This window comes from Marmota monax, unplaced genomic scaffold (genome assembly GCF_021218885.2).
Source record: "Marmota monax isolate L192 unplaced genomic scaffold, Marmota_monax_Labrador192_F-V1.1 WCK01_AAM20220418_F8-fsc00227, whole genome shotgun sequence".
NCBI lineage: Eukaryota > Metazoa > Chordata > Mammalia > Rodentia > Sciuridae > Marmota > Marmota monax.
In genome coordinates, this window is record NW_026695208.1 from 2,466,517 (window position 1) to 2,480,603 (window position 14,087).

Consider the following 14,087-nt stretch of genomic DNA (forward strand, 5'->3'; position numbering starts at 1 on the left):
GTCCTTTTTATTCTTTTTTTTTCTAACACTTTGATCAAAAGATAATTCACCAATCTATACCCCTCACTTCCTTTGTGCTCTGGCTCACAATTCATCACCAGGAAATCTTCCCTAATTAACTGCACTATGCTTTGACCAGAGCTTTATACTTCCTCACTATGGGACTAGCACCCAGGTTGTGGGGAGATAGAAAGCATATAATACAACCTTTGTAATAGACAAAGTATAAATCAATGTGTGCTTCTATTGTAATCATAAGCTTATTGATTTCTTATGTATATAAATCTGCACATGATTCTCTGCTCTGTCCTTGAGCACTGTTGCAAGCATGGTCAGGTACAATAAGTGCTAACCCCTGGTGAGCCCCTGCTTGTCAGTTTTTTTGAGCTTTCTCCTGTACTTCTGAAGCTGCAAGCTGCTTAGTGAATGGCTCAGACAGAGTTAATACCCCTAGATTCATCCCCCTAGAATACTAGACTAAAATCTACTGTCTTCTCTGCCTTCTACTAAATAAAAAAGGACAATTTATTAAAAGTCAAGAATAAGTTTCCCACTTAATTATCATGGTGACAACTGACCTTTTCCTTAAAGGATTGTGTTGAATTCATTCTTTTAGAAGACAACTAATTTTGTTGGGATCTTACTTAATGCTTTTGTCCAGAAAAATATGGCACATAGGAAACTGAGCTAATGGTATATTATAATCAGTGAACATTTAATTTAACATTTAGATTATGTGGCTATACTCTTTGACTTAATTTTCTCCTCTGTAAAATTCTAATTTTTGCCTTCTCCTCTTGCTTTTGGAGCAAAAAGGAAAATGTGTATCTGCTCCTTCCACAGCAGCATGCTTATTTCTTAACAGGCCAGACTCCACCTCTGCATGCCCTTGGCTTGCATGCATAAGTTATTAAATCATTGGATTAATACATTTCCATATCTTATAGCATGAAATATAAACATCCCAATTAAAAACTAAACCGCAAATATATAGTACCTTTTGTTACATTTTCTGCTGACTAAGAATGTGACATTCTTTTTTCCCCTTTAGATATCTCTTATCTATTTTATGTCAGAAATAGCCTAAGGAGGCACCTTTTCAAGGCTAAAGTACTTTAAAAATTTCTTCTGTGTCTGGAAGAACTCTCATGGTTCCCATTTCAGCAGAACAAAATGGAAGAGGGGAACGCTGACATGGAAGAAGGTGCAGGCATCCTTGTTGGGTATATTGAGCTGCATAGTGCCCTTCAGAATATGACCCTTTATATCTATGGGTGAACCAGATTGCTTATCTGATGATGGCTATTGTACCTCCATGTACTGGGTCTAAATTTCCAACTAAGAACAGTGATGGAGAGAGCAAAATGTTCATTTCAACATTTTTGTCCTACCACTAATTAACTTTTCCAAGAGCCCCACCCAGTTACTTGCACCTTAAAATTAGCCCAAAAGGTGACTGGAGAATTTGAAAATTTTGCTTCATCTATTCTTACCTTGAACAAAAGTGGGGTTGTATTGATGAAGAAGAAAAATTGGATATGGCCTAAGCAATTAGCACTGTCTCCTTCAAGGATAGTAAGTCTCCACTAAAATGTCAAGTTAACTTTCACTGAATTACAACTAGAACCATAATGAGGAATTAGTATCATGTGTCTGTAGCTGAACTTTAGAATTTACATTTTGAAGTATAATTTAATATATAAATAAAAATTAATATTTTACACCCTTTAAAAAATATTTGGACATTTTTACTTTCTCAAGCACGATTCAAGAACAATAACAATAAAAATAAATAAATAAATACTTTGATTTTGAAAATGTTCTTTAAAAAATTTAGTTGACTGCATGATCAATGTGATTCTGCAACCTGTATACTCAGAATAATGAGAAATTATATCCCTTCTGATTCAAATGTATGATATGTCAAAGTCATTGTACTATCATCTGTAACTAATTAAAAAAATAAAAAAAATGATTATTAAGCTAAAGAAAAAAAACTAGTGTTTTGTTTTGTTTACTACTGAAGCATTTCCTCATGTGAAGACTCCCATTATGTAAAATGGGATCAGATAATGAGAAGTAGCCATGGTATAGAAGCTTCCTCTGAAAACTCATTCATAATGAAAGACTTAGGTGGAAGATGTACTGACAACATTGTGTCAGATCAAAGCAACCCATGTGTGTACAAAGGTTCATTTAGTTCTCTGGCAGAGTGAATGTTCAGGCAGAACACCTGAGTGTTTTCCAGGTAAGTCTTTTCCACATGTATTGGGAATTTTCTTCCTAAAACCAATTATTCTAGCTTTCATTCTGCTTATGTCACAATTCAGCAAGTGTGTGATCATATGATTAAACAGAAGAGGCAGCTGCCAGAATAAAGAAATTTGGAAACTAGAGGAAAGATCTCCCTCACAGATATGCCATTTTAGTCCTGTTAAGAGGGAGGACTGCTAAGACATGTATGTGCCTTCCTGTCTTGTCCCTAAAAAATAGAGTTGGGAATGGAGTTAGTTTCAAATTAATATTCTGTAAGCTCTTGATATTTTGAAGCCAAAAAGTTAATCAACTTACTTATAATAATAGGCATTTTAGGATATATTTGGAACCCAATACAGATAAATTCTGGTAAGAGAAAAAAGTATGGAAGAGCATAAAGAAATGGGACACTGCAGCTGGAACCCCAATCCACTTGCTACACATGCTCAAAGTGGGATCCTCAAAGCAAATGGCAAGATGCTAAGACCCACTCTACCTATTAAACACCTTGTCTTAAAATGAACTGGGGTGCCCTGTCTTTATCAAAATGGAAATCAGTTCTTATTTTTTGATTGGTATAGATTAGGAATTCTTTACTATTTATGAAATTGTGTTATACATGAAAATCATTATCAACTAGAAATAACCTAAATAACTTTGAAAAGAGTAATTATTTGATTCACAAAACTCCACTGTAACTTAAAGCCCTAACCAATTTAGGTACATAATATATATAGTTGTTAACTGTAGTTACCATGATGTGCAATAGAAGTCTTTAACTTATTCTTCTTATCTAACTGAAATTGTGTCCTGTAGCTAACGTACCCCCAATCTTCCCATCTAAAAGCCTCTGAAAATCAATGTTTTATTCTGTTTCTATGAGTTTAGCTTTTTTTTTTTTAAGATTATGCATGTAAGTGAGAACATTCAGTATCTGTCTTTAAGTAAGTGACATGACGTATTTTGGTTAACATGTTGTCCATCAGCTTCATTCACGTTGTCTCAAATGACAGAATTTCCTTTTGTTTTAGAACTGACTAGTGGTCCTTGAAATACATTTCACATTTACTTTATTAGTTCATCCATTGTTGGACATACAGGTTGATTCCCTATCTTGACTATAATGAATAATGCTGCACTGAACATAAGTACAGGGGTCCCATCAACATCCTGATTGCATTTCCTCTGTGTGTGTGTATATATATATATATATATATATATATATATATATATAATTGAAAGAATTAACATTAAAATGTCCATAACACATAATAATGTCCATATATATATATGTATATATATATATATACACACACACACACACACACAGTGGTGGCATTGCTGGTTTATATGTTGGTTTATATGTTGGTTCTATTTTTAAATTTTTGAGGAACTTTTCCACAAATGGCTGCACTAATCTGCTTGTCCACCAATAATGTACAAGGGTTATCTTTTCTTCAAACTCTAATCAACACTTATTATCTCTAGACTTTTTCATCAAAAAGGTAGCCAACCTAAAAGTTGTGAGGTAATATCTCGTAGTAAGTTTTTTTTTTTTAATATTTATTTATTTTTAAGTTTTAGGTGGACACAATATCTTTATTTTACATTTATGTGGTGCTGAGGATCGAACCCAGTGCCTCATGCATGCTAGGCGAGCACTCTACCGCTGAGCCACAACCCCAGCCCCTCGTAGTAGTTTTAATTTGCAGTTCCTTGATGATTACACCTTTTGGCCATTTATGTATCTTCCTTTAAGAAATTACTATTTTAAAATCACTTTATATTTTCTTAACTTTGAGTTATTTGTGTTCCTTGCATATTTTGGATACTTACCCCTTATTAAGTACATTGTTTTCAGATATGTTTTCCAATTCTGTAAGTTGACTCTTCATTCTTTTGATGATTAAATAGATTATGCAGAGGCTTTTTAGTTAGACACAATCCATTTGACTATTTTTCTCTTCTGGCCTATGCTTTGGGGGATATATCTAAAAAGAATTATTGCACAGACCAGTGTTGCAGATCTTTGTCCCTATGTTTTATTTTAGCAGTTTTTAGTTTCAAGTCTGACACTTAAATCTCTTACCTTTTTGAGTTGAATTTTGTAAATGGTGGAAGATGAGGGTCTAAATTCATTCTTCCATGTGTGGATACCTAGTTTTCCCAGCACTGCTTATTAAAGAGATTGCTCTTTCTCCATTATGTGCTCTTGGCAACTTTGTGGAAAATTAATTGATCATAGATGAGTGGGCTTTTTTCTAGGGTCTCTATTATATTCCACTGGTCAGTTGTCTATATTCCAGTGCCATGCTATTTTGATTACTGTGGCTTCATAGTGTATTTTGAAGATAGGTAGTGTAAGACCTCCTGCTTTGTTCTTTTTGTTCAAGATGGCTTTGGCATTCAGAGTCTTTTATGATTTCATATAAATTTTAGAATATTTTTTTTTCTATTTCTGTGAAAAGTATCCCTGAAATTTTTATATGAATTGCACTGAATTTGTAGATTGGTTTCAGTGTTATGAACATTTTAATGTTAATTCTTTCAATCCACAAATACAGTATATTTTTCCATTTATTTCTGTCTATAATTTCTTTCATGAACATTTTATAGTATTCAATCTAAAGAGCTTCTGCCTCCTTCATTAAATTTATTTCTAAGTACTTTGGGAATTTTTATACTTATTGTGAATGATGTTTTCTCCTAGGTCTTTGATCCACTTTCAGTTCGCTTTTGTGCAGGATGAGAGACAGAGGTCAACTTTCATTCTTCTACATATGTATATCCAGTTTTCTAAGAACTGTTTGTTTAAAAAGGCTATCTTTTCTCCAGTGTATGTTTTGGGCAACTTTATTAAGTATCAGATGTCTGTAACTATGTGGAATTGTTTCTGTGTCTACTTTTCCATTGGTATTCATGTCTGCTTTGGTGCCAATACCATGCTTTTTTTGTTATTATAGCTCTGTAGTATAATTTGAGATGTGGTATTGTGATGCCTCCAGCATCACTCTACTTGCTGAGGATTGCTTTGGCTACTCTGTGTCTATAACTCTTCCAAATACATTTTAGAACTTTTTTTTTCCTGCAAAGAATGTCATTGGTATTTTGATGGTGATTGCATTGAATCTGTATAATGCTTTTGGTATTATGGCCATTTTGACAATTTTAATTCTATCTAAGAACATGGGAGGTCTTTCCATCTTCTGAGATAATTAGTTTCTTTCTTCAGTATTTAATAATTTTCATTGTAGAAGTATTCCATTTTTCTTTAATTTGGTAGAATTCAGCAGTGAAGAAATCAGCTTCTGGGATGTTTTTTGATGGGAAACTTACCTAGTTCAGTCTCCCTATTTATTATTGGCCTATTCTGATTTTTTTATTTCTTCATAAAAATTCATTCTTAGTGGTTGTTTGTGTCCGGGGATTATCTGTTTCTTCTAGATTAAAAAATTTGTTGGTGTATAATGTTCATGTAATTTCTTATGATTCTTTGTATTTTTGTGGTATTAGTTATAATGCTTCCTCTTTCATTTTTTTAAATTTATTTGAGTTTTTATTTTTTTTTCTTAGCCTGCCAAAAGTTTTGTAGTTTTTATTTTTAAAAAATATGAATTCTTAATTTAATTGATCTTTTCTGTTGTTTTTTGTCTTTGTTTCTTTTATGTTCATGATACTTGTTTTTTCCTTCCTTTTACTGTGGGTTTAGTTTATTCTTTTTCTGAGTCTTTGAGGTATGAAGTTATGTTGTTTATTTGAAATCTTTTTTAATATAAACATTAATTGCTACATACTTTCTCTTAGAGCTTTTAATACATCCCATTTTTGGTTTATTGTGTTTTCATTTTATTTGCCTAAAGATATATTTTAATGTCTTCTTTTTAGATTTATAGTTAAGGAACCTGCTTAATTTCCATTATTGATGAATTTTCTAGTTTCCTACGATTCTAGTTGGAAAATATACTTGATATGATTTTAATCTTAAATTTGTTACAACTTGTTTTGTAGGCTAAAGTATGATCTTTCCTAGAGAAAGCTTTGTATTCACTTCAGAAGAATGAATGTTCTGTTGCTGTTGGATTGAATGTTTTAAGTCAGTCTGTTAGGTACATTTACTGTATAGTTCAAGTCCAGTGTTTTCATATTTATTTTGAATCTGGATTATTTATCCATTGTTTAAAGTTGGATATCGATATCTCTTACTAATACTATATTCGAGTCTATCTCTTTAGAACTCTTAGAATTTGCTTTATATATATACTTAGGTGCTTCAATGGTGGATGCAAATGTACTTACAGTTCTGAATAACTTACCCTTTATCTTTATGTAATGACCTTCTTTGTCTAATTTTACAAGTTTGATTTAAAATATTTTTGGTTGAGTTTTTATGTAGCCATACTATCCATCTTTTGGTTTCCATTTGCATGTTATATCTTTTTCATCCCTTCACTTTCAGTGTATATATGTACTTAAAGGTAAAGTCAGTCTCCTCTAGACAGCATTTACTTGGTCTTCGTTTGTTTGTTTGTTTTATTCATTTGGTCTCTCTGACTTTTGATTGGAGACTTTAATGTATTTATATTCAGCATAATTACTGATAGTAAGAACTTCGTGCTTCCATTTTGTTCTTATCTGGTTGTTTTATAGATCCTTTGTTCCTTTCTTCCTCTCTTACTGTCTCTTGTGTGATTAGATATGAGGTGGTTATAAAAAGTCATACAGTCTTATAGCTTATAAAATAAGCTGTTTTAACCTGAAAATAACTTATCTTTGGTCTTATAAAAATTCTGCAATTTTATTCCAATTCCCACAATTCATATTTTTGGTGTCATAGTTTATATTTTCTATACTGTGTATCCATTAACAAGTTATTATAGATATTATTATTTTAAATATTTTTCTTTTAACCTTTATATTGAATATATAAGCAATTCACATGTCACCTTTATAGCATTAGAATATTCTGAATTTGACTGTGTACTTTTATACCACTGAGTTTTATACTTTCGTATTACTAGATAACATCCTTTTCTTCTAGCTTAAAGAATTTCCTTTAGCATTGATTGTAAGAGAATTCAGATGATGATGAACTCTTTCCTTTGCCAAATAAAGTGTTCTTGGTTGGAATTTGTTTGTTTTCCTTTAGTACCTTGAATATACTCCTGGCTTATATTGGTTCTGCATAGATGTGATAAGCTTCTCTTGCTGCTTTCAAAATCCTCTTTGTCTTTACTTTTAGCCGTTTGATTAAAGTTTGTCTTGGTGCACTTTTGTTTGGAATCAGTGAGAATGCAGACTTGTCCTTCCTGCACCTGGATGTTTATAAACTTACCTAAATTTGGAGAGATTTTTAGCTATTAATTATTTGCATAAGCTTTCTATTCATTTGTCCTTCTCTTCCCCTTTTCTCACTCCTTTGACTTGATTTACTCTGTTGATAATATCCCATAATCATACTCAACTTCTTCATTTATTTGCATTCTCTTTTTATATTTACAGTAAATTTTTCTTTTTTCTGATGAGTTCTATTAACACTATCAACTGCATTTTTTATTTCATTCATTTTATTTTTCAGCTTCAATTTTTCTTTATTTTTTAAAAACAATTTCAGTTTATCTGCTCGATTTTTCATTTTGGTCATTCATTGTTTCTTGATTTTGTTGAACTATTTCTCTGAGCTTCTTTAAAATAATTATTTTGAATTCTTCATCACACATTTTGTAAATCTTCACTTCTTTGGGATAAGCTACTGGGAAATTATTACGTCTTTTTTTAGGGATATGTCTCCTTAATTTTTCACGTTTTTTATTGCCTTACATTGTTATCTGTGCATTTGATAGAACAGTCATCTCTAACTTTACAGGCCAATTTTGGTATGGGAAGGCCTTCCCCTCTGTGCCATGGAGTAGGAGGATACTTACTGGGTGGGGCAGTTGTTCCAACACCAGTGACAGCACAGCTTTGTAGTCTTGCAGCTCTGCTGATGAGATCAGTCTTGATGAATATTCTGAGATCCTTATTGAGTGGCATCTTTTGTGGTGATGTCTACTATGGTACTTCCAAACTCTTTTCTTCCACCAGGAAAGTCTGCTGAGGTTTTCTCAAGGTTTTCTCAGCACAAGAGTGATGAGTAGAAAGCATCCATAGACCTGATCCTTGAAACATAGGGACATATTGAGGGACTGTTACTGTGATACCTCAGCCAGTGATGGCACTGCTTCTTGGTACACCCACTGCTGCATTGGTAACAGTATGCAAGGCATGAATACTTGTGAAACAGGAAACTGAGAATGGGAGCACAGTCATGGTCAGAGTTGTAGTGTTCCAGGGTTAGTGCAGGGCATAGTTCTGTATGGTATCTGAGCTAATGTCTAAAACATAGGCACATTCAAAGACCATGGCTCTGGATCCCAGAGTGCAAACTCTCTTGCTATAGGAGGGACTTTGTCTAAGATGTGAGAGATTGCATTGTAGCCACAGAGAACGTATCTGGAGTATCCATACTCACAGGTAGTCTGCGGCTTGCATACACTTAGCATGAGACCACATCTAGTCACTTAATGATCATAACTCTACTGCTCTGGAAGTGAATTTTTCATCCAAACATGGCCCTAAAATCCTACTCCCAAATATCCTCATATTACCATTGGCAGAAGTATCATGTATTGGAAATCTTTGAGAAAATATTGGCTTCAGCATTCAATATTGTTATGTGTAAGGTTCTATGCCAAGTATTCTCAGATAATCTGAGTAATTAATTACAAGTTGAGTATTCCTTATCCAAAATTCTTGGAACCAGAAATATTTCCTATTTCAGATGTTTTCAGATTTCCAAGTATTTGCATATACTCAATGAGATATCTTGGGGACGGAACCCAAGTCTAAACACAGAATTGATTTGTGTTTCATATATACCCTATGCAATTATAAAAGTAATTTTACACAGTATTTGTAGTGCACCTACATTTTGAGTACAACCAGAAACAAAGTCAGGTATGGAATTTTCTACTTGTGGGTATTATGTGGACACTCAAAAGTTCTGGATTTTAGAACATTTTGGATTAAGGGATTTGGGGTTTTAGGGATGCTCAATGTGTATAGCAGTTCAAAGAAAAACACTTGAAGCTTTATAAATTGTCAAGGGAAAAATAAGTCATTAGTCATTCATTATGATTATAAAGTCTTTGAAAATTAGAAATTTTCTTCTTTGTTTTCCTCTCCTCCACCAATCAAAGGGAAAAGAAGACAGAAAATGTTAAATAAATCCGAAACTTGTACTTTTTCTGAAAATATTTTTTGGCATCTTAATGAGCTAATCTACACTCACATTTTTTTTGTGGACCACGATAAATTTAATTAAGCCAGAACATCTCAAAATACCAATTATGAAAATTACATAGGTAATAAGACTATCAACTGGACTTGAATTAATGATTTTATTTTCCTTTAAAATGCTTTTTCTTTTATTTATTTTTATTAATAGTGAATTATACATAGTATTGGGGTACATTTTTACTTAATCTTATAAGCATAGAATATAATTTTCTCAACTTCAGTCCCCAATACGTTCCTTTTCCTTTCCTTCCTCTCTCCCCATTTTCCTTCTGGTCTTTGTTCTATTTATATTTTTTTTAATTAGTGATTCATAGATATAAATCAATGTGGAATTCACTGTGGTGTATTCATGTATGTACATAGCATACATTTATTCCACCCTTCCTCTTTTTCCTGTCCCTTCTCCTTCCCCATCAATCCCTATTTTTTAATATATTTTGTTATTTATTTGTAGGTACAAGCCAGTTACGATGTGACACGCTATGAAAATATTTTCTCCTTGTTCTGGGTTCTAGAGCAGCTTCTTCAAATGGAAACCAAAGACCACACTGCCAATTTAAGGCATGATGACCCAGAAGTCAAGAGATTTCTTCAGAACCATGATGAAACTATCTTCCAGCTCTCTGATGCATTTCCTCTGTTTACTTTTTATTTATGGAGACTGGGCATTCTCTTGAACTCAGCAGAGATAGAAATTGTTGAAAATAACTCAATTCCCTAATGATTTACAAATATCAGAAGATCTTGTGCATAAATATTTTAAGAATATTTTAAATGAATGTTTTTAAATTGATATCTAAGTGTAATCATTAATTCAATTTAAAGGTTAGTCTTCAATTGTGGATAAATAGATTATGAGTCATCTTTCTATATTAAAATCAGTCTATTCAGGTGAGACTACTTGCCTCATTCCCATGTAATTGTATCTTATGTCACTCAATATAGTCTAGCTCTATTATTCTCAAAAATGGACCTTTAATTATCTTTCTCATAACAAATATTTAAATTGTGAAAGATTTTCATGTAATAGATTCTAAAAGATAATGAAGGATATCTTAGAATTCTGTGGCTTTATCAATACAAAGTGCTTAAAACAGTTAGTTATAAATGCAGTTTTTAAAACATATTTTCTTACATAACTGTGCTTACATCTCTTGTGTTACCATAGAGGGTACTTATAAAGAAGGAGGAAATTTTTTAATATTTGGAAAACTTCGGAGCATTTAATTTTATATAATGAACATATTCGTCAAATCTTTTTGAAAGTATTATTTAGTTCCTTAAAATGTGCATTGTTTTTTTTCTCAACAAATACATGCTTTGATTGTTGATTGTGTTACAAAATTGCTATGATTATTTAAATGTAGTTAAGTTGTATATAATTAAGTTGTTAACAATGCTTCTATAAATTCTAAAATCCAACCAGAAAATATACTTTATACTTATATAAAAGTGTTGGTTGAATTTTCCAGTTATGCAATTTAATTGACTTCATTTCAATTATTAAAAGCACAACCAACAAGCTTAATAGAACACATTATATACTTTCTAATTGTGCAATTTGAAGTACACCAAATATAAATTTGCTTTATTAATTATATGTGATTTTTATTTTAACTGTCATTTTTAAATGCCATTGGTACTAAAAAAACCTTGCTAATTCCTTCAACAATATATATAAAATTATATCATCTGCCAGAGTTATGGGGGAAAGGGGGTGTCTAGCTTTCTTAAAAAAATAAAGACTTGGACTGAGGCTATAGCTCAGTGGTAGTACACTTGCCTAGCATGCACAAAGCCCTAACACACTGTGTTAGATTTCTTGCAACAAGTCAAGCTTTGGTCTCTTCCACATGTGCTTATTCTCAGATATAGGCTGACAGAGAAGCAGCTATTTAGAGGAAGCTCTTCTTATGGCAGTGACAGTTGAGCAAGATGAAAAAGGCTGGGCTGAGAAATATCACATTGTCACTTGCACCCACACACGTTGGCCCAAGTACATCAAATAACCAAGCCCAAAGAAAAGGAATAGCAAAGTACACTCCACTTGTAGTGGGAGAAAAAGCAAAGCTATGTGGCAAAAGGCATGAATACAGGAGAGAGTGGAGACTAGAGGCCAATAATGTATTCTAACACAAGTACCAGTTGAACACAAAAATTCTAGATCCTGGATGAGGTCTTTCTATATTTGGATCCTACAAACACCTCTTAAGGTTTCTGTCAGTCACTTCAGTTGGTAAGATTACACAAAACCCACTTCCTGTGAAGTGTCCATCTTCTCTCTTCCATATTTATTTAAAAAGATTCCTAAGTAGCAGTGCATCACAGTGGCCCTTTTCCCACTGCACCCAACCAACATAATGATCAGTATGAAACTTTTGTAACTAGACAAATTTTTAATTCCAGTAGGATTCAAGCTTTCAAGGTCTGAAAGTTAAACTGCAAATCTTATCTATTATAGGAGATATGAGATGTTAGGATCATTATTACTATATAAAATAGAATGATATTTTATCTCCATTTTTTTTTCTTTTTATGTAAGCACTTAACTTCAGGCAAGAATATGATACCCAACCTTTCATTACCTTCTGTTTCAATCAGTAACAGAGTTAAATGTGCAATAAGTTTAGTATTGAGGTTTAAATATGCTGTTAAAAAAGAAAATAAAATGAGACATTTGTTTTTGTATGTTTCAGTAAAAGAGAGAAAAATGAAAGAAAGAAGGGAGGGAGGGAAAGAGAAGAAACGTAAGAAAGTCAACCTAGAATTATAGTAGTTAATAATATTATAGTAATTTAGATTTGGCTAATTTCTAATTTTAGAATTAAAGTTTGGGGAATATAAAGAATGGAGACAGTAGGAATTAGGCAGTATTGAAACTGGATAAGGCTGGGAAATAAAGACCATAAAATAATACTAAAACTGGAGGAAATGATAATAATTGCTAATACTCATGGTTTTTCTTATATATAATAAATTAATAGTACATGATTAATTAAATTATGTGATATTTACATTAAATAAATACATAATAAAATTTTTATAAATGAATAATAATAATAAATGATACATATATAATAGTAATACATATATAATACTAGCCAGGCACTAAGTTAAGCATTTTATTTTACTTGTTCTTTTTAGATATGCATATAGTAGATTATATTTTAGCATATTATATATACATGGAGTATAACTTATTCTACTTTGGGTCCCATTCTTGTGGTTGTTCATGATATAGTTTCACTGGTCATATATTCATATATGAACATAGGAAAGTTATGTCCGATTCATTCTACTAACTTTCCTATTTGCATCCTCACCTCCCTTCCTTTCATTCCCTTTGTCTAGTCCAGTGAGCTTTTATTTTCCACACCCCCATTATTATGTGATAACATCCAATTATCATTTTACATATAACAATTTATTTGGTCCTCCCAACAACCATATGAGGTAGATATTATTATTTCCATTTAAGATATGAGGAATTCAAACAAAAGAATGTTAAACAATTTGGTCAAGTCCACACAACCAGAAAGTAGAAGAGTTAAGTTTCATCCTCAGGAATTCCATCTCCTAGTCCAAAGTCTTACTAAGCTACACCGCTTGTTAGGTACTTCATGAGATTTTTTTTTCACAAATGAAATTTCTTTGCAGTTGTGCTTATAGTATTATATGCCCTCAAGTACGACTCTTATGGCACAACAGTTGAAATTACTAGCTTATTATTAGTTTATTTTGGTATCTTCAAACCCTGTAGACCAGCTGTCTATCTAACACCGTTTTGAGGAACAGCAACTTTGGCTTTTTCTGAGTTATAGTTTCTTGTTAATCAAGATTCTAGCTAAGTTATAGATAGTCTCCAAACAATAATGTTCTAAAGGGGTGCGAAAGTGTAGAACATAGCCTCAATGCTCAGTGAAACAGGAAAAGAAAACAAAAATGATTGTTTTTTTCTTGAATCTATAAGTAGATGCAATTATTTCACAAGCTGTTAAAATTAAAAATAAAATAAAAGTATATTTGTTGGTGTTATATAGCAAAAGGAAGTATGTTTCTATAAAGGCAGGGGAAAAAGCCATACTCATTTCTAAATTTTCATATATATGCATAGATTCTATGAAGGCCATGTTGTAGGGGAGAAATATTAATTGCTCTGGCTTATGGTAACTAGTTTCATTTATTCCTCAAATATTAGACACCAACTTTCTGTACAAACCAATTATTTACAGAAATTTTTAAAAATGCCAAGTTTTATCTTTTGTCAGTTTCCTAAAATTGTTTTAACAGTCAGTATACAAAGCAAACATCCAAATTTGCTAAATGAGAAAATTGTGGTGATGTTTAACTAGTAATGAAAAAATGTAGAAAATTGTTATTATTATTAAGATTGAATTCATGTCTTTTCATTTTTTGGAGAATTAGACAATACTAAATTTATTTGGGCAGTGAATAGGCTGGTCTTTTAAGAATATTCTAAGTAGACAGACACAGAA

At 32.1% G+C, this 14,087-nt stretch overlaps 1 protein-coding gene across 1 annotated transcript in view; it reads left to right on the forward strand.

Moving 5' to 3' along the window:
- Mei4 (meiotic double-stranded break formation protein 4) overlaps positions 1-12,636 on the forward strand; it is a 198,573-nt gene extending 185,937 nt beyond the window's left edge. The window contains exon 5 of the mRNA XM_046430445.2: positions 10,046-12,636. Coding sequence (XP_046286401.1) covers positions 10,046-10,312 — 267 coding nt within the window. The 3' untranslated portion in view covers positions 10,313-12,636. The remainder of the gene's footprint in view (positions 1-10,045) is intronic.
- Positions 12,637-14,087: the final 1,451 nt, after the last annotated feature.